This window comes from Bufo gargarizans, chromosome 2 (assembly GCF_014858855.1).
Source record: "Bufo gargarizans isolate SCDJY-AF-19 chromosome 2, ASM1485885v1, whole genome shotgun sequence".
NCBI lineage: Eukaryota > Metazoa > Chordata > Amphibia > Anura > Bufonidae > Bufo > Bufo gargarizans.
This window is the reverse complement of record NC_058081.1, coordinates 678,920,213-678,948,079: the sequence shown is the minus strand read 5'-3', so window position 1 is coordinate 678,948,079 and position 27,867 is coordinate 678,920,213. Positions and strand designations below refer to the sequence as shown.

The 27,867-nt window shown below is 43.7% G+C and overlaps 1 protein-coding gene across 3 annotated transcripts in view; it reads right to left on the bottom strand.

Moving 5' to 3' along the window:
• Positions 1–2,942: 2,942 nt before the first annotated feature.
• The window catches only part of HOATZ (HOATZ cilia and flagella associated protein), a 63,489-nt gene continuing 38,564 nt past the window's right edge, over positions 2,943–27,867 (bottom strand). For 2 of the 3 annotated variants that reach the window (XM_044278470.1, XM_044278471.1), the window contains 3 exons: positions 18,255–18,314; positions 13,197–13,249; positions 2,943–3,441 (listed from right to left, as the gene is read on the bottom strand). In XM_044278470.1, coding sequence (XP_044134405.1) covers positions 3,381–3,441; positions 13,197–13,249; positions 18,255–18,314 — 174 coding nt within the window. In that variant the 3' untranslated portion in view covers positions 2,943–3,380. The remainder of the gene's footprint in view (positions 3,442–13,196; positions 13,250–18,254; positions 18,315–27,867) is intronic. The other variant, XM_044278472.1, reaches the window with a different exon arrangement.

The window sequence follows — 27,867 nt, the reverse complement described above, 5'->3', positions numbered from 1 at the left end:
ACATCTCTTTATAGATGTGTCATGGATCCTGTACAAATACAAGCCATGACACTATCAGCTACCAAACCATATTCACTACATTTCATGCTGAAACTGAAAATGAGTGCAACAAAAATGTCTGAGACAAAGGTCATAATGTATTCTAAGCCTACTCCAGGCACAAATAAAAACTTCCATTATAAATACTGGTGGCAGATCAATGGGACCCACATGATGAATGTATCCACTGGGTACACAGGAGAGAAAGTGCTTCCGAGTTACTTGTGATCATTTGCCAATTTCCAGCTTCTGAGATTCACTAATGAAATATTTCAGGAGGTCTAAATGCAACTCAACACTACACCCAAGTAATGTTCTCAGGATAAAAAGTAGAAACTGTTCTAGATGCCATTTTATGTGCTCATAAATGTTACCACTTTCCGTCCTGACAATAGGAGTGAAGGAATAAGAAAGGTCTTCTGGGAAAAGTTTAAGCATGATGATTTACCAAATTGCATTTGTCCCCATTTGGAAATAATCATAAAAGGAAGTTCATATTTACAAGGCTCACAAATAGGCCTAATAGACCTCTTAATGTAGCCCTCAAGAGCGATTAATGGTACAGGAGGTTGAGTTTCTTAACACTATTCATCTCAGGACAAACTGCATTCATGGAGGCCTCAGTAGCTGGGCCATGTGGCCCCTGTCCATACATACCAAGTTTAGAAGTCTTACCAGAAAGAACTTTTGCCATTTTAGGCATCCTATATTGTCCTATTTGCTCAAGGCGTTGTCCAAAATTAGAAAAAAAAGGTCTATTTCTAGAAGCAGTGCCACTCTCCTCCATAGACGTCATCTGGTATTACAGTACAGCTCTATTCACATAAATAGGAATAAGGTGCAATACGAGAAACAGCCCGTGGCCAAGAGTGGTGCTATGGAGAACAAGTAGACACTTTTCAAATTCTGGACAACCACTTTTCATCCCTGGAGGATTTTCCATTTTTGCCTTTCCGTTTTTTCTCTCTGCCTTCCCAGATCCATAACTTTTTCCGATCACATAGCCGAAGGAGGGCTCGTTTTCTGGGTCACAAGTTGTACTTTTTAATGGCACCAATAGTGGGAAGCTGGAAAATAAATTCCAAATGGGGTGGACATGGAAAGAAAATATGCAATTCTGCCAAAGTTTTGTGGGTTTTGTTTTTACGTTGTTCCCTGTGCAGCATAAGTGACCTTCATTCTCAAGGTCAGTACATCTACAGCAATGCCACATTTATATATATTTTTTTCTGTTGGCGCAGAGAACGGTGCTGAAGACAGAGGTGAGTATAAAAATGTTTTCTTTTAGTCAAGTGGAGGACTTGTTAAAGATTTTTAATTATTTTAGACTACCCCTTTAAGGATGGAGATCGGGAATCGTGCCATAGAATTTGCTGATATCACAGAGTAATCCATTTCTACAACAATCTACACATTGACTGAGTAAGGTATGGCTATCTGGCAGAACACACTCTACAGAAATTAACCAGTTTTGCATTAGGACACTTTATATTGCATCTCTAGACATTATTTACTTGTTAACCTGCCAACTCATATATTATAGAGAGGGAAAGTGCTTTCTGCTACAAAACAATCAAAATATAATGATCTTTCATAATCTGTGCTTTCAGAACTACAACAAACTACGAGCAGCATCTACACTGCTAGAGTAGCAGAAATGCAATTGCCATTACGTAAATCAATAGTACAAGTGAAGATAGGGAATGTTGCAAGTGTATATTATAGAAAAATGCTTCTTTCTTCACTTATCAGACTCCTGTTCGCACCCAGCACTGCTCAGTCCCTTCTAATTTACTGATAATATCTGTCTTTAGAGAGGCAGAAATTAAATCTGCATTTAGGTGCCACGAGTAGCAGCCAATTGTTGGGAAGGAACGGTTCCTGCTCATTAGGTGGAGGTAAAGCTCTGCATATGTATGCAGTGATCACCTCTACACTATGAGGACAAGTAATGGCTGCTGCTATGGGAATGATGATTGAGGTGTCTGCACCTCAGAAATTTTACACGATGAACGAGTGTTTTGCTCATTTATCGGGTGATATGTGGCACCTTTACACGGGCCAATTATTGGGAATGAGCATTTGTAGGAACTCATGTTCCAGATAATTGTCCAGAACATTGATCGGGCTGAGTAAATGCAGCTTAAGGCTTTCACACGACAGTGAAAAACAGACATGTGATGGATATGTTCTATTTTGTCACGGACTGACAGCCCCCATAGAACTGAATAAGAACATTTTTAACGTCTGTTTCTCCGAAAGGCATCAGGGAAAATGGACCAATGGACTTTTTTTGACGTGTGAATGTAGCCTTAGGTTCATTATCAGTTCACTGAGTGATCAGGTTACAGCTGCTGCCAATTAAATTCTATAGACAGGAGAACTGTTCTAGTATCTTACCCGGAGCTGGATTCATTATTACACTGCTCGGTACTGCTGTATAATGTTGTCCATGCTGCTGTTGTTTTTGTGTAGGTGAGAGATAGAGATAAGTGAGCAAGATCTCCTCTTCTCTCTGTGTGCTGTGTATGGGAGATATCAGTAGTTCATGGAAAACTGACAATTGGATATGGAGCCTGAAGAGGAGGAATACACATGCTAATTTGAGTAGGTAAAGGAATCCCTGCCAGTATATGGACTTACTTCTAAATCAGCATTATTGTGATGCACAGATGATTGACCTAGAACAGGGAGATGCTATCATGCTTGCAATGACTTGGCCAGTGTATTACATAAAAATTGGGAAGTCTCATGGTAAAAATGAAATTTAGGTCCCACAACATTCATAAGCACCATGGACACAAGGTCATGGTTCCCCTACCTAATCTGCATAAGACTCTTCACAAAAAATAAATTACCATGGCACTTGTATGCTTGAATTTTTCAAAACAGTTTTATTAGAAAAGATATTTTAATATTGGCCAGTCGAGTGAAATCATGGATATACAGAAAAATCACGAATTGAACATGTTGGTCTATAAAGATTCCAGGCATTCTCTGCTGGAGAGCTATGCCGCACATATGAATGAAGCCTTAGTGACATTTTTAGTTGTTCCCAATTTACTAAAAGATATTTGTGTAATATGCAGATTTTTTTTTATATACCAATAACATAGTTATATAGTTAATACGGTTGAAAAAAAGACATACTGTAAGTCCATCAAGTTCAACCAAGGAATAGGTGGGGACGCTAATCTTAGATTGTATTACAGTGTTTATATTCACTTATGCAATTTCTTAAACTATAGTTATGGGAGCATAAAAGAAACACTGTGTCCAAAAATGGAAATGGATAATAAACAGGTACTGGGGAAATCTGTGCCCCTTTGTTGAGATTCCAGTTATTCAAGCTGCCTTACAGCCTTTATATCTTCCATCTCTTCCATATCTGGTGTGGGTAACCTGCAGGAAAAATAGTAGAGTGAAATACTGCAGCATACTCCATCTGTGGGGTAGTGTTTTACCTACCTTTTTATAATAATAATAATAATAATAGATCCCAGAGTAGCTGAAATGCCTAATAAAACTTCTAGTTATTGTCTTCTTGTTTTGGAGCCTGCTTAGGGTCCTTTTACAGGTGCAATTTCAAGGGCTTTATCACCTATATACAAGCTGGTTACATGTTTTTTTTTTTTACATGGCCCAAAATAAATGGAGGATGACTGACTATGATCATTTGTCCCCCATACAGTTTGCATATTGTCAGCAGCACATCCCCTGTTTACATGGGGTGATGTGGTGGCGACAAAACATAATTTTCATGCTGGTATAACAGAGATGATCAGCCGGTGGTGGGCCTCTTACACAGGCCAATAAATGGGGATGAGCGTTCTTTTGGGCTGATCATTGGCACATGTAAAAGGTCTCCTTACAGGACTATATTAATGACTAAAGACGAAAGCAACTCACTGCGTCAAGGTTGTTTTCCACTATTCAAATCATGTAGATCAAAATCCTGTGCTGACAGGGATGTACCACCAATGCGGCCAGGTGAGGCGATCGCCTCAAGCAGCACCAGGTAGGTGCAAGAGATGGGCAGCCGAAAGTCCATGGGCTGAAGGGATGGGGTTAGATTAAGAAATTGGCATTGGGGAGGGAGGTGTGCTATTTCAGTTTTCGCCTCAGAAAGGCTAGGTGCACCTCTGTGTGCTGACCCACTTTATAGCACGCTATGCAAAGACTTGGGGCCCTGTTTTTCAGCTAAAGGGTTCATATCTCCTGCTTTCCTTTATGCCCCAGAAAGTTAAAAGGGGTTCATAAGTTCAATAGTGAAGTGTTAAAAGGGGTTTCTGATAATAATTTTTTTTATCAAGTGCCCGCAGCCTGCCCCCTGAAACTGAAGATTCATACTTACCGGCTCAACGCTGCTTCGGTCCTCCACAATGCCTCCACCTTCCATTCCCTGTGCTGTCTACATCCGGCTGGCCATGGGCATCACTGCTGAAGTCAGTCGTTGGCTGGAGTGGTACATGTGACCATAGCTAGCCAGATGTAAACAGCTAAGGGACTGGAAAATGGAGACGGCGAGGCCAGCGTGGACTGGAGTAGTGTGGAGAAGGTGAGTACGAGTCATCTGTTTTGGGGGCAGGCTGCGGGCACTTGCATAAACAATTTTTTTTTCTGTAAAACCCCTTTAACTACTGATGACCTACAGTATCCTGACTCCCGACACCTCTGCTGATCAGCAGTCCATGAAAACAGCTGATAGTCAGGAAGGCTGGGAGATAGAACCCCAACGATCTGATATTAACCTATTTGATGTCCTGGAAAACCCCTTTAAAGGGCATCTGTCAGCAGATCTGTACCTGTGAAACTGGCCGACCTATGGCACGTGTGAAATAGATTTCCCACCACTAATCCTTTATACAAGACTTTATAATGCATGTAGCTGATGTATCTTTGAATACTGCCATAAGTGATACAATGTGCTTTGTATTCCTGTTCTTGTTACATGAGGTTATTAATATTGACAGAAACACCTACAGCAGGGTTGGTAAATCTTTGTCTCAGCGTTGATTAAATGGCTGCACAATCAATACAGAGGTCTCGCCCTGATCACCCTGATCTGCACTACAGGCAAGTAAACCCCAGTCTCATTTCAATTCATATTCACAATTTATATTCAGATAATACTGAGAAATAAAACACGAGCATTTAGACAAATGAGAGATGATAAAAGTCATGGATATACAATTTCCTTAAAGGGGTTATCCCATGACTAATGTAAAAAAATTAATCAGACATCATATAGCACATGGCAATCTCTTTCTAATAAAGGTAGAACCAGCCCTGTACCTCACATGGATCCAGATATCTCCTCATTCATTGCTCTGCTAGATTTATATCAAGCTGACAACTAAGGGGGCGTGTCCATGCTCTTCCTATCACAGCTCAGGAGGCGTGTCCATGCTCTCCCTATCATAGCTCAGGAGGCAGTTGAAGGATTAAACTGAGCATGTGCGGCCTTCTCAGTGAGCAGGACAAATAAATAAGAAAAAATACAAACAGCAGGTGGCGCTATACAGATATATTTTACTGAATAACTCAGTGGCTATACTAAATGTTTAATTACAAACAATTCACAAAGGTTTTCCGATCCAGGTGCTGGTTTAAAAACTGTAGAATATTTTTCAAGGGACAATCCCTTTAATTAAAAGGATTGTCCAGCAATGTACAAGTGATACCCTAACCTCAGGATAGGACATCAATATCTGATCAGCGGAGGTCCAACACCCCGCGGTCCCATCAGTCAGCAGTTTCAGTGTAGCTCCGGCCATGGAAGTCAGTGCTGAAACTACACAACTGTGTAGTGGGTAGAACTATTTACTGCAGCACTGCTCCCATTGAAGTATAAACTGCAGTAACCCACTGCATAAACTACAGAGTGGACGGGGCTGTGTAGCTCAGGCACTCTAGCTACATCTAAAACAGCTGATCGGCGAGGTGGCTATCACTTGTAAGAAGCTGGACAATTAATAGGACAATACATTCTAGTTAATTGGATCTAAACATTAAAAAGAAAACTATTTCAGTAACATTGTAATTTCCTTAATTTATTGTACTATGAACTACTGTTGTTTTATTCTCCATTTACACCCTAAGTAAATGTGCTGGTTCCTTTTTGGAATCTGTATGTAGAAACCAGTAGAATTTTGAGCAGAAAAGATATGTTAAAGGGACCCTGACAAGACACAGTCCAAGCAATAAAACATGTGATTTCTTCATTTAAATCTCTGCTCATTATATATATATATATATATATATATATATATATAGATATACACTAAGGAGTCCAGTGGGTGGTATTAGCAGTAAGAGATAGTTAATAATCACTAAGCAGAGCCGCCCACTGGACTCCTAAGCTCTGAATAAGCAGGTATTTAAATTAATAAAATATAAGTCTTACTGAATCTTTTCCCTCAAAATGATATACAGTTAGGTCCATATATATTTGGACAGACACAAATTTAGTTTTTATTACCGGTTTACTAAAACATATTTAAGTTAGTTATATCATGGACATAAATTCCAGACTTTTAGCTTTCATTTAAGGGTATCCACATTAAAATTGGATGAAGGGTTTAGAAGTTTCATCACCCTGTTTTTAATGGGACCAGAACTAATTGGACAATTGCCTCAAAGGCTCATAGGCAGGTGTGTGCAGTTCCTTCATTATTTTATTCTCAATTAAGCACATAAAAGGCCTGTTGATTTGAGGCGTGGTGCTTGCATATTGAAGATTTTGCTGAGAAGTAAACATGCGGTCAAATGAGCTCTCCATGCAGGTGAAACAAGCCATCCTTCATCTGCCAAGACAGAAAAAACCCATCCGAGAAATTGCTACACTATTAGGAGTGGCAAAATCTACAGTTTGGTACATCCTGAGTAAAAAAAGAAAGCACTGGTGACCTCAAAATGCATAAAGACCTGGACGCCCACGCAAGACAACAGTGGTGGATGATCACAGAATAATTACCAAGGTGAAGAGAAACCCCTTCACAACAGCCAACCAAGTGACCAACACTCTTCAGGATATAGGCGTATCAATATCCAAATCTACCATAAAGAGACTGCATGAAAGTAAATACAGAGGGTTCACTGCACGGCGCAAGCCACTCATAAGCCTCAAGAATAAGAAGGCTAGATTGGACTTTGCTAAAAAAACATCTGTACAAAATAGTACACTTCTGGAAGAACATTCTTTGGGACAGATGAAACCAAGATCAACCTCTACCAGAATGATGGAAATAAAAAAGTATGGCAAAGGCATGGTACAGCTCATGATCCAAAGCATACTACATCATCTGTAAAACTGTCACAGAAAACCTCAAAACAAGCGTCTAGGCCAGAAGCTGGGGATAAAGGTCACCTCCTGACAATTCCCGACCAGCTCTCCCTGGACTTCTGTGCCCACGTTCAGATCCTAAAGGTGGGAATCAACATGCCCTTGTGCCTAAGGGTGAAGATTCCCAAAAGTTCCTAAGATGGTGGAAAGGGGTAAAGAGGCAGCCTGCTTCCTCAGGACCTGGAAGAAGCAGGTGTCTCTCTAACAGCCTAGACAGAACACAAAAAGGAAACCAAAACCAACTTATCTTGTAGCTGAGCAGAAACAGCAAATCCACCTTTCCTCAGAGCAAGATACAAGCTATAACCCACACAGGACACTGGGAAGGGGCGTAATTTAAACTCACACAAACGACCCCACCCAGTGCACCTGACGGGAGGCGGATACAGCTCAACTCCAAACCCAAAACAAACAAAAAACTACACACGTGCTGCTAACCTGGCAGACCTCCGCACATAACCTGAGCAGGGCATGACAGTACCCCACCTTCTACGGGTGACCTCCGGACATCCCGGCCCAACTTTATCCGGGTGGGCCCTGTGAAAGGCACTCACCAGTCAGCTGGTACTAACATCCACAGCCGGAACCCACATCCTCTCCTCGAGGCCGTATCCCCTCCAGTGTACCAGGTACTGAAAGGGAACCCCGAAGAACACGTGAGTCGAGAACCCTAGAAATCTCGAACTCTATATTGCCATCAACCAGAACAGGGGGAGGAGGCAATGGCGATGGTTCCACCGGTTTCACATATTTCTTCAGTAAAGACCTGTGGAATACATCATGGATCCTCCAGATCTGCGGAAGATCTAGACGAAACACCACTGGATTGACAACCGCAGATATTTTGTAAGGTCCAATAAATCTTGGACCCAGTTTCCAAGATGGTACTCTCAGTTTAATATTTTTAGTAGATAACCACACCAGATCACCTACACACAGGAACGGACCAGTCATACATCTGTCAGCATTTCACTTATACCCCTCACCCATCTTCTCCAAATTCACTTGGATCCTCCGCCAAATGGAAGACAAGGCAGAAGAAAATCTCTCCTCCTCTGGCATCCCAGAGGAACCAGTCCAAGAATAGGTACCAAACACGATGAAAACCTTGTGCGCCAAAAAATAGCGACTTACCCGTGGACTCCTGCCTACGGTTATTCAAAGCAAACTCTGCTAGGGATAAGAATAAGGACCAGTCCTCCTGGTTCTCAGCCACAAAACACCTCAAGTAGGTTTTGGTTAGTAGGCTCTGTCTGCTGATTCCACTGCGGATGAAAAGCCGAAGAGAACGAAAGTTGAATACCAAGACGAGAGCAGAACGCCCTTCAAAACCTGGAAACAAACTGCGTCCCCTTATCAGAAACCACATTCGCGGGAATGCCATGTAATTTCACGATGTGATCAACAAAAACCTGAGCAAGAGTCTTAGCATTGGGCAGACCATCTAACTATACAAAGTGAGCCATTTTACTAAAGTGGTCCACAACCACCAAAATCACAGTTTTCCCGGAGGAACTCGGCAGATCAGTAACAAAGTCCATAGACAAGTGCGTCCAAGGACGAGATGGAATAGACAAAGGAAGAAGTGAACCAGAAGGTCGAGGGTGAGCAACCTTTGACCGTGCACAGGTCTCACAAGCTGCTATGTAACCCTCAACACTGTTACGCAACCCGAGCCACCAGAACCTCCGGGAAATAAGATCAAAGGTGGACTTGCCACCAGGATGTCCAGCAAGGACAGTATCGTGATGTTCCTTGAATACCTTGTATCGCAGTCCAGCAGGAACAAACAACCTCCCTGGGGGACAAGAATCAGGAGCCCCCTCCTGGGCTCCCAACACCTCCATCTCCAACTCGGGGTACAGAGCGGAGACCACCACACCATCAGCCAAAATTGGAGCAGGATCCTCTGAATCACTTCCCCCAGGAAAACTACGAAACAATGCATCTGCCTTGATGTTTTTAACCCCCGGGCGAAAAGTAACCACAAAATTGAACCTAGTAAAGAACAGTGACCATCTAGTCTGTCTAGGATTCAGACGCTTGGCAGATTGCAGGTAATTCAAATTCTTATGATCAGTATATACCGTAACGGGATAAGACGCCCCCTCCAACCAGTGACGCCATTCCTCAAAGGCCAATTTGATGGCTAGCAATTCACTATCTCCTACATCATAATTTCTCTCGGCGACCGAGAGCTTCTTGGGAAAAAAAAGCACACAGACGCCATTTGCCAGGAGATGAACCCTGCGACAACACTGCTCCAACCCCCACCTCTGATGCATCCACCTCCACCACGAATGGCTGAGACACATCGGGCTGCATCAGAATGGGAGCAGACGCAAAACATTCCTTAATAGCCGAAAAAGGCCTACAATGCCTCATCCGACCAGACAGAGAAGTCGACGCCTTTCCTAGTCATATCGGTCAAAGGTTTTACAATGGTAGAGTAGTTCAAGATAAATTTTCGATAATAATTGGTAAACCCCAAAAAACACATCAAAGCTTTCTGATTCTCCAGTCGGTCCCATTCCAGAACCGCCCGGACCTTTTTGGGGTCCATACGAAAACCATAAAGTCATAAAGCAGATATCCCAGAAACGGAAGCTCCTGAACAGAAAAAACACATTTCTCCAATTTAGCATATAATTTATTCTCCCGAAGGATCGACAAAAGAGGACATTGTTTTAAATTAGAGGGGCAAAGGTTTAAAAGTAATATCAGGAAGTATTACTTTACTGAGAGAGTAGTGGATGCATGAAATAGCCTTCCTGCAGAAGAGGTAGCTGCAAATACAGTGAAGGAGTTTAAGCATGCATGGGATAGGCATAAGGCCATCCTTCATATAAAATAGGGCCAAGGGCTATTCATAGTATTCAGTATATTGGGCAGACTAGATGGGCCAAATGGTTCTTATCTGCCGACACATTCTATGTTTCTATTTTTCACGTGATCCTGATGGGTCTTCAGATCAGGAGAGTAAATTAGTATGTCATCCAAGTAAATTACAATTAACCTTCCCACAAAATGATGGAAAATGTCATTGACAAATCGCTGAAACACCGCTGGCGCGTTAGTTAACCAAAAAGGCATAACCAGATTCTCGAAATGACCCTCGTGCGTGTTGAAGGCCGTTTTCCACTCATCCCCCTCCTTGATTCTAATCAGATTGTAGGCCCCTCTTAAATCTAACTTGGAGAACACCTTGGCTCCAACAATTTGATCAAAAAGGTCAGAAATCAAAAGGAAGGGGATACGGATCACGGACCGTAATGCGGTTCAATTCCTGGAAATCCAGACAAGGTCTAAGCGATCCACCCTTTTTCTTTACAAAGAATAAACCAACTGCGACCGGAGACTTAGATGGACCAATATATGACCCTTTGCCAAACTCTCGGCAATATACTTCCGCATGACCTCTCTTTCGAGTTGAGAAAGATTGTATAGCCGAGACTTTGGCAACTTAGCCCCTAGGATGAGATTAACCGGACAATCATATTCACGATAAGGAGGCAACTCCTGAGCCCCACCCTCGGAAAAGACATCCGCAAAATCTGAGAGATACTGAGGTAGAACCGTAGTAGACACACCTGAGATAGATGCACTAAGACAATTGTCCGAACAAAATTCACTCCAACCAGTGATCTGTCTTGCCTGCCAATCTAAAGTTGGGTTATGTTTTATCAACCACGGTTAACCTAAGACCATAGGAGCGGGCAAGTCCTTCATGACGAAACAAGAAATGATCTTAACATGTGAATCACCCACCCTTAGGCCCCATGCACACGGCCGTGTTTCACAGCCGTGTGCGGGCCATGGAACCGCGGCCTGGATCCCTCCTGAGAGCAGGAGCGCACGGCGTCACTTAAGCCCAGATTTTGAAGAAAAAGAAAATCAATAAGGTTTACCCCAGAAACACAGTCAATGAATACTTCAAAATTTTCCTGAGTCTAGCGCCACCATAGCTGGAAGGATAAAATGAGTATTGCAGGGAGATTGCATACCTGCTTGCTCTGACACCCCATTCACACTACCAAGAGTCAGGGATGTTTTTTTTTTGTTTATGTAAACCTCTTTGTGGTTCTTTATCATCAACATGCGGTTTAACAAAAGGGACAAGCATAAACAGAATGACCACTTTCTCTACAGTAATAACATAGCTTATGCAACCTCCTAAAGTTCCTAATACCAGAACGGAAAGACACCTGACCAAGCTGCATGGGTTCCTCACCTACCCCAGAATTACATGTCATATTACCCTGGGGAACCGGTGAGACAAAACCACTCACAGAAGGGATTCTTTGCGCGGTAGGAACCTTACACCTCTCTTTAATGCGTCTATCTAACCGTACTTCTAAAGATATAGCATTCTCCAACGTATCCGGATACTCATGAAAAGCAAGGGCATCTTTTAATCTCTCAGACAACCCCTGACAAAACTGACTACGTAGCGCAGGGTCATTCCACTCAGACTCCGTAGCCCATTTACTAAACTCAACCCAGTATGCCTCTGCAGTATGTTCTCCTTGTATTAAATTACGCAACTTAGATTCCGCCATCGAGACCTGATCTGGGTCATCATAAATTAATCCCAAGGCTCTCCTGATGCCGGCTTCCTCACTGTGACGTAGTCGGTGCAGGCGCAGTGAGTGAATGATGCGCTCCTGGTGCCGGATTTCTCACTGCGCATGAGCTGACTACGTCACAGTGAGGAAGCCGGCATCAGGAGAGTGGCCTTCACTCACTGCGCCGAATACAGAAGTGAACGACGCAGGCACGGGATTTCGTAAGCGATGCTACGAATCCTCAGATCAATCAAGAGGGGCGGGCAGAACAGGTGACCTGGGCGGGATAAATGGTAAGTAGATGGAGCCTCTAGGTGCAGATTTTACGCCCACATAGCACCTAGAGGCTCATTAGCATATTATAAAAGTGCTTATTTTTATCAGAACGGCTGCAGGGAGAAAGGTAAAAAACATACGGTTATGTAGTGCTGACATTAGCACATTGCTAATGTCAGCACTACATAACAGTATTTCTGGTGGTAGAAACCCTTTAAAGAAGGGCCTGGGTGGCTTTCTTGAATGTACAAATATTGCAGGTCATGGGTATTAGATTTTTGGAAGTGAGATGTTGATCCAAGTATTTTTTTTGATTGCCAGAGAAACAGAGAAAGATTTTTTTTTCTCCCTTAAAGGGGTTGTCCCATGAAAAATATTCAAACCAGCACCTGGATCTGAATACTTTGGTAATTGCTTGTAATTAAAAATGTATTATACCTACTGAGTTATTCACTGAAATCTGCCTGTATAGCGCCACCTGCTGTTTGCTCTCTTTCTAATTTCTCTGTCCTGCTCACTGAGGTGGAAGCACATGCTCAGTTCCATCCTTCAACTGTAGCAGAAGGGACACACCTCTGAGAAAGGACATGCCCCCTAAGCTGACAGCTTGAAATAAATCTGGCAGGACAATTGGAGAAATTAATGTTATGTCAATTTGATAACCATAGACATTTACAGAATATTACTCGGATATGCCATACATGTCTACTAGCTTGGGAGTCGTAACTCTGGATATCCCACCTATCAGGGACACCTGATCTGCCAGAAGAGGCGTCTGCTGGTCCCTGCATCCCAAGGAGCTGCACATGCTCACAACTCCCTCCAGGTAATATGGGAATTATGGAAACAGCCAACCTATCCTTCTGATCAGTGGGGATCTCACTTATCGAACTGTCCTTTGGATAAATTGTACTGGGCTTTAGTGGTAAAACTCACATTATTACACACAGAAATACAATGTAGTAACTCACCTTCTGTCTTCTACTGGGATATTTGGTTCATGCCCGAACAATATTAGTTCTTTCTAAAGAGAGGAAAGCAATACAAGTGAATACAATTCAATAGAAAAAATCTAAGTGTAATAACTACAGCATTCCTTGTCTAAAGGTCCAGCTGTGGTTAAAGGGGTTGTGCAGTGCTACGATATTGATGACCTATCTTCAGGATCAATATCAGCTCGGTAGGGGCCCGACTCCCAGAAAACGATCAGCTGGTTGAAGGGGTAGGGGTTTAATTTAGTTTAATTCCAAGTGCCCCTTTGTAAAATTTACAACTTCCCCCCCCCCCCGGGCAGGAGTGGGTGGGCCTCAGAAAACTGGCGCACATTACACTTTTTTAGGTGCAGGAAACTCCCAAAGGTATAACAGTGTAGTACCTCTTAATAAGTGTGGCACATGCACATTATTATGACCACTTCCTACTTGAAGTCACGTGTGGTGAGCTGGCTTGGTGGGTATATATGGTGTGGTGAGTTGGCTTGGTGGGTATATATGGTGTGTGACAGGTTGACTGCACACAAATAACCCTTCGCTACTGTCATGGGTTAAAAAAAAGGGCGATTTATCATAGTTGCTAAAAGGGATCATTATTGGCTTTTGGGCCAAGGGTGGCGGCATTTCTGAAACTGCGCAGTGTGAACTGATCTCGTGCTGCTGTGGTGAAAGTGTATGGTGAGAGGACAAATGGCAAACCCTGTGAATAAGTGATGTGGAAACTGCGGAGCACCTCGTGCTATTGATGAGAGAGATGAACGTCCGCTACAAAGGTGCTCAATGGCGGACTGAACACAGCAGTAATGGACCTACTCTGATTGGTAAAGGGTTGCCCTCTCCAATGAGTCACGTTTTCTGCTTCATCAAACAGATGGATGTTGGCGTGTCAGGCAGGAAACATCAGAGAACAAACACCCTGCAACCATTGCTGGAAGAACACAGGCTGGTGGTGGCAGCGATCTGGTCTGGGAGATGTTTTCATGACTTTCTCTGGGCCCACCCATCCATGTGGACGGCACCCTCAACAGATTTGGGTATGACTCCATCCTTGCAGATCACGTACACCCGTACATGCTGATTGTCTTCCCTGGGGCCTATGGAATCTCCTAGCAAGACAATGTGACATGTCAAATGGCTAGAAATGTCCAACATTCACTGGAAGAGCATGACCAAGACTTCCAAGTACTACCCTGGCCCCCTAATTCCCCAGAATAGAACCCTACTGAGCATCTGTAAGACCACCATGATCGTAATGTTCGCTCTATGTATCCTCCACCACTTCCCCTCCAGCAGCTGTGGGATGCACTGCAGTCAGCATGGCTCCACATACCTGTGACAACCTACCTGGACCTTATTGAGTCACTCCCAGCCCATCTAGCGGCCTCCTGTGCTGCACACAAAGGTTACTCTGGATATTAGCTGGTGGTCATAATAATAATGTGACTGGACTGTGTAGTACTGGTGTTTCATAGGAAACACCAGTCTTAATACAATCATCGACAGGTTTGTAAAATTTTTGAAATTATCAGATCAAATATGTATTTTTGATGCAGAAAGTGCCTTTCTTATATATCCTGGACTGCTCAGTAAGTGGAGGCCCAGAGCTACAGCAAGCAGACACCATACTGCTTCTAGATAAAAATAAAATAGATATAAAAGAAGAGTCAGTAATGAAGTGCAGTCTGTTGTTTTTAAGCAGACAGGAAAATGAGTGGACTGGGCCGTCTGAACTGCATTTATCTGTCTCGAAACTGAAATTCCACTGGATTTATATTGCACTTACCGTAACCCTGTGCATCGCTGCTGAGAGTACAGCTCCAGAAAGAGGCAGACCATGTTATAAAGAGCGTGTGATGCTTTGGAGACTTTTTATTATTTTTTACTAAAATGCATGGATTTTGTCTAATTGTATTTTTGCAATTGTGTTTTACATTTGGGCGTTTGCAGCTTCTTTGTATCACAGTATACGAAGCTGCAGAACGCTGTTCACAGACAAATCCATCAAATGGTCTCTCTGACGGCTCAATCCCCAGCCCTTCACCTCTGATTTGACCACAACTGATCCTATATGATTGCTCAGGAGAAGCCAGGAGGGGCTGGAGATGGAGACATCAGAGAGGATGGAGAGCAGCACTCTGCACCTTGTATTGTGAAACACAGAAGCTGCAGAAGCCAAATGGTGAAAAATGTATAATAAAGCCCAATTATAAAAGTTATTTGTAGCCTAAAATACATGCATTTAAGTTAACAAATGCTCTTAAGGGTGTTCAAAGTCTTTAAGCTAAAGAACATTTTATTTAAGGTGTCACTGTCCATCACGAGTCTGTCATACTTGACTAAAAACAGCTATAACATGACTAAGGAGCTGAAACAGCATCCAGCTATCCGCTGCCCCCACACCCCCTTTGAAAATTACATGCGGGTGGACCCTAGGGCACCCAATACCACTGACTGGGTGATAGTATTGACTTAAAGAGACCAACGCACCAAGACCTCATAACAGCGGCATTTTAAAGGGCACCCGTCAGCAGATTTGTCCCTATGACACTGGCTGACCTGTTACCTGTGCACTTGGCAGCTGAAGGCATCTCATATGTGCCCGCATTGCCAGGCATTCGTATATGCAAACCAGCCTCTAGGAGAAACGGGGGCGTTGTTGTTACACCTAGAGGTGTGATCACATTTTCACTGCCTGGTCCTGTCAAAATGCAGAGGTTGTGGCATTTCCAGAGAGAGGAGAGCCTCTAGGTGTAATAGCAAAGCCCCCGTTGTTCGGCACGATGAAGAATCATGCTTCTGAAACATTGTTTTATGGGGAATACATGTTTTTACGGAAACAGAGAAGTCTGGAAAGCTGAAAGTTAGACAGCGTCTGATGGACTAGCAGGAATTGTAAGGGGTCAGCAATGATGGACTAAGGACTCCTGAAAACACAGTGGATCACAGCAAAACTTCAGTGCAGTTATTGGACACCGTCTCTTTAAATTGAGCAGCCTGGTATAAATCATATAAAAGCTTCAGTGGGTGGAAATTCATTTTATGCATCATCCCAAGCTTCAGGTGCCAAGGTGTATATGCCGGCTAAGTGCTGCAGTGTATGCGCCAGTCGGCTAGCCTGGCCAGAGAAGCAATATGTCTTGTGGCGTTTTCTATTGTGTTTGCAAACAGCAGAGAAAAGCTGGAGCGGTAATTACTGCTGCGGCCGTCCAGCAATGGGATAACCTACAATGTATTATTAATACAGAATTTAAAGCGAGATCAATAAGGATCAGGATGGCAGTAGAAAATGGCAGCGCAATGGCTTCATAAATCACGGGCAGCAGCTGTAGTAACGCTGTCAGATGGATGCACCACGTCCCACGCCGCCGCCGCGCTGCAGTATCACTCTGTGATGATTGCATTTCCTTGTTAAATATAATGCGCACAGTTTATTACAACGAGTGAAAAATCACCTCGCCGTCAGCACATATCAGTACTTACCATGCAGATTTATGGAGCGATTGTGTGCACTCTGCCCGCTGCAAAAACACCAATATTTTATGTGGAATACACTTAACAGATTGTAATTCTTTGCTGGGGCATCATTTAATACCAAATGAGAGTAAAACATGGGGGTGCAGCGGTTGGCATGAGTTTGGATCCATCGAGGGCACTACCTGTATGGAGTGTCACCTGCCTCCCTACTGTTAACCCTACTGCACAGTCCAAAAATACAGGTGGAACACCTTCTCCTAATCTCTGAAATTAGTCCGCAGCTAGTGTACAAAAATGTTCCGTAAATTGTCTGCACCATTACAATTAGGGATGAGCAAATCGACTTCGGATGCTTCATCGGAAGTCGATTTGCATAAAACTGTGTTGCAATACTGTATGGAGTGCTCGCTCAAGCATCCGAAGTTGATTCGCTCATCCCCAATTACAATATATACTAATAAATAGGATGTATATATTATTTGGAGGATATACCCAACACACTGGATATGGCTATGGCACTACCACATTGCACCACATACATATTTATATAAAATCTCCTTGTTGCTGCCACTAAAATAGCTGTTACCACCATTAGGGGCTGTCCTGTACGTGTGTGTCACAAAGCAGCTGTGGATCCACTGTGTCTACTGAACAGATTGGGCCGCTCTTAGGGGCAGCATCTAAGCGGTCCCCCTGGCCTTGACCCTTTAACCGCTATACAGGGATCTAGACTCCGCTGCAGGGGAACCACCAGGCTGCTGCAGCTTGCAGTGGTCTCTTCAGTAGACAGTGGACACAAGGGGGGTCTAGAGACACAGGTGCGAAGGTTTAGTCAAAAACATTGGTCAGGGACAAGCTGATGTCAGGGCAGGCAGAGTTTGTGCAATCCAAAGTTAGTCCAAAAGGTTAGGGTAAGCAGCCCAGAGTCAGTACGAAGATCAGGCAGAGGTCGGGTCAGTCAGTGAAGGGTCGAATTCAGAGATCAGGTAGAAGTCAGTATATGGGAGAGAGAACAAGACAAGCAGCACACCTTTGTAGAAAAAAAACTAGACAACTAGAACCTATTATTACTCAGGAACCTTCCCTTTCTGGAAGGTGCCTGAAATGTTCTAATGTGGCCAGCCACTTGCTGGGGAAGAAATAAGGTGGATGGACACTGGCCCTTTAAGAGCTAGTGCGCAACGTACAGGTGGAGAGAGGCAGAGGAGGAGAGGAGCAAGCCTCAGCTTGAGTGGAATGACCAGAGCTGCACAGAGGACGCTGGTAGGGACGAACCACCAGGTAAACAAGGTGAACCTTCTGGCGGCCATGCCCACTTGGAGGAGACAGGTGGCTTTGGGCATGGACCAATGGCATAACAATGTAATAAGGTTGATGTACAGCTGTGCCCCAAGTGGTGCTGCCCCAGTGGCCATACCAGCTGTGCAGGGACAGGCAGAAATTGGTGGGGACAAATAGCTGGGAAAATAAGACGAGTGTTCCAGCAGCCGTGCCGACTGGGAGGAGAGATGCGGCGCTGGCATAACAGTATTCATCCTTCACGGAATAACATCAGAAGTCTACCTTAACACGATCTTCTCTTTGCTTTCTCAGCAGGTCAATGATTTCTTCCCTTCTTTTAGCCTTCACAAAAGAAAATAAATATAAAAAGTTACCTTTAGGCACACGCAGGATATCGGCCTCTTAGGAGCTGATTTTCAGTGTTGCCTCGTGCCCATGAAGTAAACTGGGGAAAAGTGATAGTGAAGTCATCATGAGGTCTTGTAGTCAGGCCACCAAGGATCAGTGGAACGCCTAAGGCCCCATTCACACGTCTGCAAAAGGGTCCGCACTCGTTCTGCAATTTTGCGGAACGGGTGCAGACCCATTCATTCTCTACGGGCCCGGACGTGAAGCGGAAAGCACACTATGTGCTCTTCGCTTCCGCATTTGCAGAGCGCGGCCCCGAACTTCCAGGTTTCAGCCCTGAACTTCCGGTCCGCAGCTCCGCAGAAGATAGAACATGTCCTATTGTTGTCCGCAGCTGCGGACAAGAATAGGCATTTCTATAGGGGGTGCCGGCCTTGCGGATCTGCAACACACCACGGACGTGTGAATGGACCCTAAGGTTGGAAGTACCAGTAATGGCCCAGGATTCCTGCTACCACTGCTACACTTCATGGTACAGCAGGTCATTCATGAAGCGTCTAACAACAGTATAAAGCCTCGTTCACGCGTCCGTGCTTATATCTGTGAAAAGGTGGTCAGTGCTGCCTCTGTGAAGATGTCCATGATGGGTCCGTGTGTCCGTTTTTTTGCTGTCCGTGTGACACAGAAAAATTATTTGCAAAGCATCTCTTCCTAATGATCCGTGAAACACGGATGTCATCTGTGAATTTCATGGACCCATAGACTATAAATGGGCGTGATGGATCCGTGAGCACGGACAAAATAGAGCATGCACCCTTGCTAAAACTACAGACCCACGGACCGTGGTAAATCACTGACGCGTGAATGAGGCTTTATGTGGTAGATAGAATTATCAGGGCCACGTCATTGTGAGGTACAGGACACCATCAGGAGGTGCAGCATCATCCACTATATTGTTACTTACAGGAAAAGTGTCATGAGAATATGGCTCATTGTTTAAATCAAGTTTTTATGTTTAACCCCTTCCTGACGCGGCGATCTTCTATTTTTGCGTTTTAGCTCCATGCCTTCCCAGAGCTATAATTTTTTATTTTTTTTTCCATTCACATAACCATATGAGGGCTTGGCCTACAATGTAAAGGGAACTGGAAAAAAACGCAATTCCGCCACAGTTTTATGTGTTTTGTTTTTCACTATGCGTTAAAAATAACTTGTCATCGCCGTATTATGACCCCCATATCTTTTTTTTATAGTTATGTCTACAGAGATGTGTGAGAGGTTTATTTCTTGCGGGATGATCTGTACTTTTTGCCAATACCATTTTGGGTGTGTGACTTTTTGATCACTTTTTATTCCATTTTTTTGTGAAGTGATGAAGAAATGGCGAATCGCCCATTTTTGTTTATTTGTTTCCGTTATGCCATTCACCATATGGGATACGTTTTAATAGTATAGGCGTTTTGCACATGGTGATGGCCATTATGTTATTTTTTTTGTTTATTTTTATTTTGGGGAAAGGAGGTGATTTGAATTTTAATATTTCTTTTTAATTTTCAAAACTTTTTGGACCCCAATTTGCAATCATAGACTTTGTCTAGTACAGGGATGGGCAAACTGCGGCTCTCCAGCTGTTGTAAAACTACAGATCCCAGTATGCCCAGTGTGCCTACAGCTATCAGCTTACAGCATGGCATGATGGGATTTATAGTTTTACAACAGCTGGAGAGCCGCAATTTGCCCATCCCTGGTCTAGTATAATGGCATTTGCTCTGTTATTCTATACAAAAACAGCTATACTAAAATTCAGTGCTGCCACCTGCTGGCCTATATTGTAATATACAATGAGTCTGGAAGCCTAGTACAGGCTCAGGCTCATTACGTGCATAGAACGCTTTTTACAATCTCCGCCATGGGAAAGCGTTCCAGCCCCAGAAGCACCCATATCTGGGTTTTAACTCTCTCAGACGCTGTGGTCGCATTTGAGGGCTAAAATGTCCACGGTCAGCATTACTGACGATCGTGGACATTAGCGGTGGGTGTCTGCTGTATGATGAACTCAAGGAAAACATCACAAACACTATGCGCAGCATCACTGCTGAGGAACTGCAAGCAGTATCAACATAATTTCCTTTACAGGGAACCTGTCACATTGAAAATGCAGTCAAATCTGCAGGAGGAGCTGAGCAGATCGATATCTACTCTAGGAAAAGATTCAATGGCCATACATGAAAAACTGTCAATCACTGATAGGACTGCCCACTGGACCCCTTTCCATGAAACAGGGCCGCATCTCTTTATGGGCTATGTCTGGGCTCACAGTTCAGTTTGAATGGGCAGAACTGCAATACCAGGCACACCCCAGAGGCTGCAACACCTAAGCAAGAGGCATTACTAACCAAACACTGCCATAAAGACCAAGGAACCTCTCCAAACAAGTAAGGGACAATGTTGTTGAGAAGTAGAAGTCAGGGTTAGGTTATAAAAAAATATCCAAATCTTTGATGATCCGCAGGAGCACCATCAAATCTATCATAACCAAATGTAAAAAACATGGCACAACAGCAAACCTGTCAAGAGACGGCGGCCCACCAAAACTCACGGACCGGGCAAGGAGGGCATTAATCAGAGAGGCAGCACAGAGACCTAAGGTAACCCTGGAGGAGCTGTAGAGTTCCACAGCAGAGACTGGAGTATCTGTACAATAAGCCGTATGCTCCATAGAGTTGGGCTTTATGGCAGAGTGGCCAGAAGAAAGCCATTACTTTCAGCTAAAAACAGAAAGGCACGTTGTGTTTGCGAAAAGGCATGTGGGAGACTCCTAAAATGTATGGAGGAAGGTGCTCTGGTCTGATGAGACTAAAATTGAACTTTTCGGCCATCAAATAAAACGCTATGTCTGGTGCAAACCCAACACATCACATCACCCAAAGAACACCATCCCCACAGTGAGACATGGTGGTGGCAGCATCATGCTGGGGGGATGGAACTGGGAAACTGTTTAGAGTTGAGGGAAAGATGGATGGTGCTAAATACAGGGATATTCTTGAGCAAAACCTGTACCCCTCTGTGCGTGATTTGAGACTAGGACGGAGGTTCACCTTCCAGCAGGACAATGACCCCAAACACACTCCTAAAGCAACACTTGAGTGGTTTAAGGGGAAACATGTAAATGTGTTGGAATGGCCTAGTCAAAGGCCAGATCTCAATCCCATAGAAAATCTGTGGTCAGACTTAAAGATTGCTGTTCACAAGCACAAACCATCCAACTTGAAGGAGCTGGAGCAGTTTTGCAAGGAGGAATGGGCAAAAATCCCAGTGGTAAGATGTGGCAAGCTCATAGAGACTTATACAAAGCTAGTTGGAGCTGTGATTGCTGCAAAAGGTGGCTCTACAAGGTATTGACTTTAGGGGGGTGAATAGTTATGCACATTGACTTTTTCAGTTATTTTGTTCAATTTGTTGTTTGCTTCACAATAAAAAAAAAAAAAAACATCTTCAAAGCTGTGGGCATGTTCTGTACATTAAATGATGCAAATCCTTAAACAATCCATGTTAATTCCAGGTTGTGAGGCACCAAAACATGAAAAAAGTCAAGGGGGGGGGGGGGTGAATACTTTTGCAAGGCACTGTATAAGGGCTGCTCCACTACTACCATGTGAGGCCTATAGAGACATATGCTGTACCAGGTGTGACTGGCATAGGCGGGTGATGGTTTTAAATGGCAGAAGGAAGAGATTTTTTCTAAAGCTTTTTGTGTATTTTCTGTGTTTAGCTTCCCTTTATGCCCACCCTCCAGCTACTGCACATCCCTTTCACTAGATTACGGCTCTCCTGGACCCTGACATGACTGGGGCCTGGATGCTCTTCTCATTAGGCAGGTCAGTCTGACAGGAACGTACATACAGTATTTGCCTAGCAGACAAATGTCATACTACTACCCACAGAGAAGCTGATCTCTCCCTGCATGGATAGGACACACCATCTTTCTTCGTCTGGGCCTTGCTATATGTAACTAGCAGAAGGACTCGGCTTCGCACGGGTATATTTCATCTATTTCATTTAATGTTTGTTTGTCGTTAAAAGATATCGACAGTATCCCCCATAACAGTGACCTCTACAGTACCCCACCCCTTAACACTGACCCCCCCACAGTGCCCCGCTACTTTAAAATGGGACCTCCACAGCAGCCCATCCCCTTAACTTTGACCTCCATAGCAGCCCGCCCCTTTAACAGTGAGTTTCACAGCACCCCACTCCCTTGACAGTGACCTCCACAGCGGCCTGCCCCATAACAGTGACCTCCACAGTGCCCGCCCCTTTAACAGTGACCTCCACAGTGCCCGCCCCTTTAACAGTGACCTCCACAGTGCCCTGCCCCTTTAATGCTAGGGCTACTTGATGACATGTGTCGCGCAACATTTTGTTTCAACCATTTTTATAATGATAGGCTACGCTGTGGCATTGTCAGGCGAGCGGTGGAGCTCATTAAGCTAAATGATGGGTGAGATCAATGAGGGCTGTAATGCAGTAAGTGGGCTCTGATTCAACATTGAATAAATCACTGCACATCTCAGAACTAATGAGAGGTACATGGGCGACTCAACCAGATACGATCCTATAAATCAGTGCCAACGAGTGGGCAATCTAATCAATGATACATCAATGCTCATGACTGGATCACTACCACTGGCAGTCTGTGCTCCCATAACACATTTGGGGTAGGCTTCCACGCCATTTCAGTTTCTGGTCTGATTATAGGCCTGTAGTATTCAATAACTGAAGAGAGTAATGAAGGTAACATTAAAGGGGTTGTCCCATGAAAAATATTCTACAATTTAAAAACCAGCACCTAGGTCCGAACACTTTTATAATTGCATATAAATAAAAAAAATGTGTATAGCCACTGAGTAACAGATGTAGTTCGTTTTTTTTTATTTTCTTGTCCTGCTCACTGAGATGGCCGCACATGCTCAGTTTCATCCTTCAACTGCCTCCTGAGCTGTGATAGGGAGAGATGAGACACGCCCCCTGAGCTGTGATAGGGAGAGCATGGACACGCCCCCTTACCTGCAGCAGAGAAGACACTTCCCTGAGCTGTCAGCTTGATATAAATCTAGCAGAGCAATGAATGGGGAGATCTCTGGATCCATGTGAGGTACAGGGCTGGGTCTAGCTCTGCTAGAAAGAGGTTGTCATGGACTATATGATGTCTGGTTTTCATTTTTTTACATTAGTCATGGGATAATTCCTTTAAGGACTATTATTTATGTACTTCCCCTTCTCAGAGAGTTAGGAGCGGCAGGGTGAAGTGTTACGATGGGAGTTGTAGCACTACTGAAAATATGAACCTAGATGAAATTACACTGGGTCACTTTGTTCTTAAAATTCCTATTGAGCAGCTCCAGAACTGATCGCTGGAGTCCAGTGCAAAGTATGAGCTCATGAGTCCTACTGCTGATTGACAGCTTTCTCCCTACACACAGTATAAGAGGAGAGCTGTCAATCATCTGCAGGAGGGAGGCACAGCTCATACTGGGACTTACCAGGGATTTTAAGAAAATGAGTGGATTAAAGAAAAAGTAAGGGACCAAGCGTTTCAATCCAGATCTCTGTCAAAACTGGTGACAAATTCAGCATGCAGCAGTGAATGAATGGAAACATGACTTTCTTTTTGTTTGAGTCTTACTGTACTTGTATGTGATGCTTGTACTGTTGTGCCACAAAAGCTGTATAAGGGGAAAAAAAACGTCAACCATATTATAACATCCAGTCGCCCGCTGATCAGTTATTCTGGATCACGGTTAGCTTATCTCAGGAAGGCAGCATGTTGAGTCTCTATAGGCTCATACTGTATTACTGCTAGGGCTAAAGTAGTATTTCATGATTTTAATAATGATGGCCTCTCCTAAGGATAGGCAATCAATACCTGATCGGCATTGGTTTTGACACTCCACACAGAGTAGTGGATAGATCCCACTCACAATTTGTAGTTCCAGTGCTGGAACTATCCCGGAACAGTTGATTGACTGGTGTGTGGGGTGTCTGACTCCCCACTGCTCAGATATTAAAGGGTCACTAAGTTTTCAAATACTTTTAATATGTGTAGGGAATTCGCTCTCTTTCGGGGGTCATTCTCACAGATATCTTCAGGACACCAAGTTTAAGGTCCAAACACGGTGCTTTATTGCGGCACATCCGCATAAACATAAACAATACAAAATAATAAACACTCGCCCGGCTGGGCTCTAACTATACAACCAGAGCCCTGACTCACCTAAGTCCCTGTTCGCACCCTGTGAACACATCCGGCTTTCTGAGCCAATGTCCCACAGCCTCCAGGCTGTACAGAGCACAGTACGCCCACTGTCTCCAGTCCAGTGTCTCTTGGGGAATCGTGGTCTCTCAGCCCTCCTGGCTTCGACCACACTGACAGAGCCTCCAGGCCTCTGTCCACAGGTAACACACCCCCCTTTCTGACACCCTGGGAGGTGCTTTATGCCAGCCTGATTACTTCCAGTTGGTCTCGCCTCTGGTGAAATAGGGGTGTGGACCGCACTATCCACCTTTTCCTTGCCTCTACCCTGCGCGAGACCTGTCACTGTCTCACATATGTAATTTTAATAGGGGTATGCCTGTAATATTTTGAGCTAAAAATAATTTTTTCAATTGGTCTTTATTTTTGTGTACATAGCTCAGATGCTCTACTAGCTGGATTTTCTCTCTTTTCTGTCAGTTGAGGAGCTGACGACTCCTTATCTCTGCTCTCTGACATTATAAACACTCATTATAGCTCAGTTCTTCTCTTACTGATAGGAATGTGGCTTAAATAAGTGTTTATGACTTCTCAGTAGTTTAGAGATAGGCGTTATTATATGACGGCACAAAGTGAAAAGTACCACATCACACAGAAAAACAGTTAACCCTTTGTGACAGAACGGCTCAATATTTTTTAAAAAGGCCAATTAATAATATCATTTTTATCCAAAAATTAGTAAAATGCAATCGCAAACAAAAACTGTCTGCAAAGGTATACCTAGCCTTTACGTCATCCCCTATCCACAGGACAAGGGATAACTATTAGATGGGTGAAGGTCCTGCTGCTGGGACCCCCACCGATCACAAGAACGGAGACTCTGTACCCTCTGCAGCCCCCTGAAATGAACGGAATGGCCAGTTGGGCATGAGTGCGACCACTCCATTAATTTCTATAGGAATTCTGGAGATAGCCGAGTGCTCCCCCCTTCAAAAGCAACCTGAAAAGCCTGCAACCTACAACGCCCTTCTATCACTACACTAGTATCTAAGCAGCTTCTACATCCCCCACTGTCTCCTTTTCCTGGAGATTGCAACCCCTCACAGGCAGGACCTTCTCTCCGTATGTGCCAGTCTACCACTCATTAAGTTCATGTTATTGTACTTGTTTCTTGTATTATGTTATGAAGCAAAACCCATTTTCAGCTGCATGGCTTCCTGGAATCAATGGTTCCTCAGCACTGCTGCCTTCCTCTCGGGTCCTAGGTTCGAATCTGACCAAGGACAACATCTGCATGGAGTTTGTATGTTCTCCCCATGTTTGTGCGGGTTTCCTCCGGGTTCTCCCGTTTCCTCCCACACGCCAAAGACATACTTGATAGGGACCTTAGATTGTGAGTAGAGATGAGCGAATTTCATATTTTGAAATTCGTTCCCACTTAGTTTGTTGGTAAAAGGTGAATTGCACCACGGACCACAACGCATTTCTATGACGGAATGCAAAACGGATCCGTCCTGTTTCTGTTATGCAGGGGAGTCCTCTCCTACATCATTCAGGAGAATTATAAGCTATATAAGTGCATATAATAAAAAAATAATTAAAAATAATAATCTTTTTCCAATGTGGACAACCCCTCTAAATCTTAAATACGGCCTTCTAAAATTATACTATGAAATTATTTAGCACACAATTGTGGACCTACTTACAAAAGCGACAAAACTGCCAACATGATATACCACGCCGTGCATGTAATATACAGTACAGACCAAAAGTTTGGACACACCTTCTCATTCAAAGAGTTTTCTTAAATTGTAGATTCACACTGAAGGCATTAAAACTATGAATTAACACAGCTCATCAAGAGAATGCCAAGAGTGTGCAAAGCAGTAATCAAAGCAAAAGGTGGCTACTTTGAAGAACCTAGAATATGACATATTTTCAGTTGTTTCACACTTTTTTGTTATGTATATAATTCCACATGTGTTAATTCATAGTTTTGATGCCTTCAGTGTGAATCTACAATTTTCATAGTCATGAAAATAAAGAAAACTCTTTGAATGAGAAGGTGTGTCCAAACTTTTGGTCTGTACTGTATGTGTATCGCCCATGAATATACAGAATCTGAAATCCCATCAATTGTAGACAGTAAAAAAATGGTTAAAGACATGGACAGCAGCAACTCCTCTTCTCAGCTGATCCGATTTGGAAAGAAATGTTTAATGTTTCCTAATGGACTGGAAGCACTACTCCTGCAATTAATTGGAAGCGCCTGTTTGCTGACTTGCAGAATGCAGCTGCTGAACAGCTCAGCTTCTTCAGGAGATACTAGAAAGATTTGTATGGCTGGCGTTGGCCCCAGCCGCTCAATGAACTCTCTTTATATTAAAAAGGGACAGGATTTTACTGGAATGACAGCAAATTTCCCAGTTTGCAGAAGTTATGTGGCCAATGGGACGCACCCTGCTGGGCTGGGGTTTCATGCAGTGCACGTAAAACAGATTACTGTGGACTTATCAGTGCTAATCAGGGGCAGCCATTTCTCACTGACCCAGCGCTGATAGGTGCAAAGATCGGGTGACAGAAGTAAGGCTTAATCCGTCATTTATATTCCGTCTGTTCACCAAAATGACCCCTTGGAACGGAGGAGTGACAGTGTCATCTCACTGCAGCCATAACAACAAGACTATCCAGGTCCGCCTTATCACAGTAAAACATATCTGACCTGGTGAGGCATGGACTCCCCAAGACGCCTGAAGATGTCCTGAACTAAGGCATCAACAGCAGATACTTAAAGGGGTGTTCCAAGACTTTACTGTTGATGTTTTATCCCAGGCCGTCAATATCTGACTGGTAGGGCCTTGACACCCCGCCGACCAGCTGTTCCCCAGTAACTCCAGCACGGGAAGCTGGCGCTGGAACTACACAGCTCCGTCCATTGTGAAGAGAATTAAAGTGAATGGGAGCAGCTCTGCAGTCATCAGCTCCATCCACTACACATTGGACAGAGCACTGGAAGTCTCCCCAACAACAGCTCATCGGGGGTGCATGGTGTCGCACCCCCGTCTATCATATACAGTACAGACCAAAAGTTTGGACACACCTTCTCATTCAAAGAGTTTTCTTTATTTTCATGACTATGAAAATTGTAGATTCACACTGAAGGCATCAAAACTATGAATTAACACATGTGGAATTATATACATAACAAAAAAGTGTGAAACAACTGAAAATATGTCATATTCTAGGTTCTTCAAAGTAGCCACCTTTTGCTTTGATTACTGCTTTGCACACTCT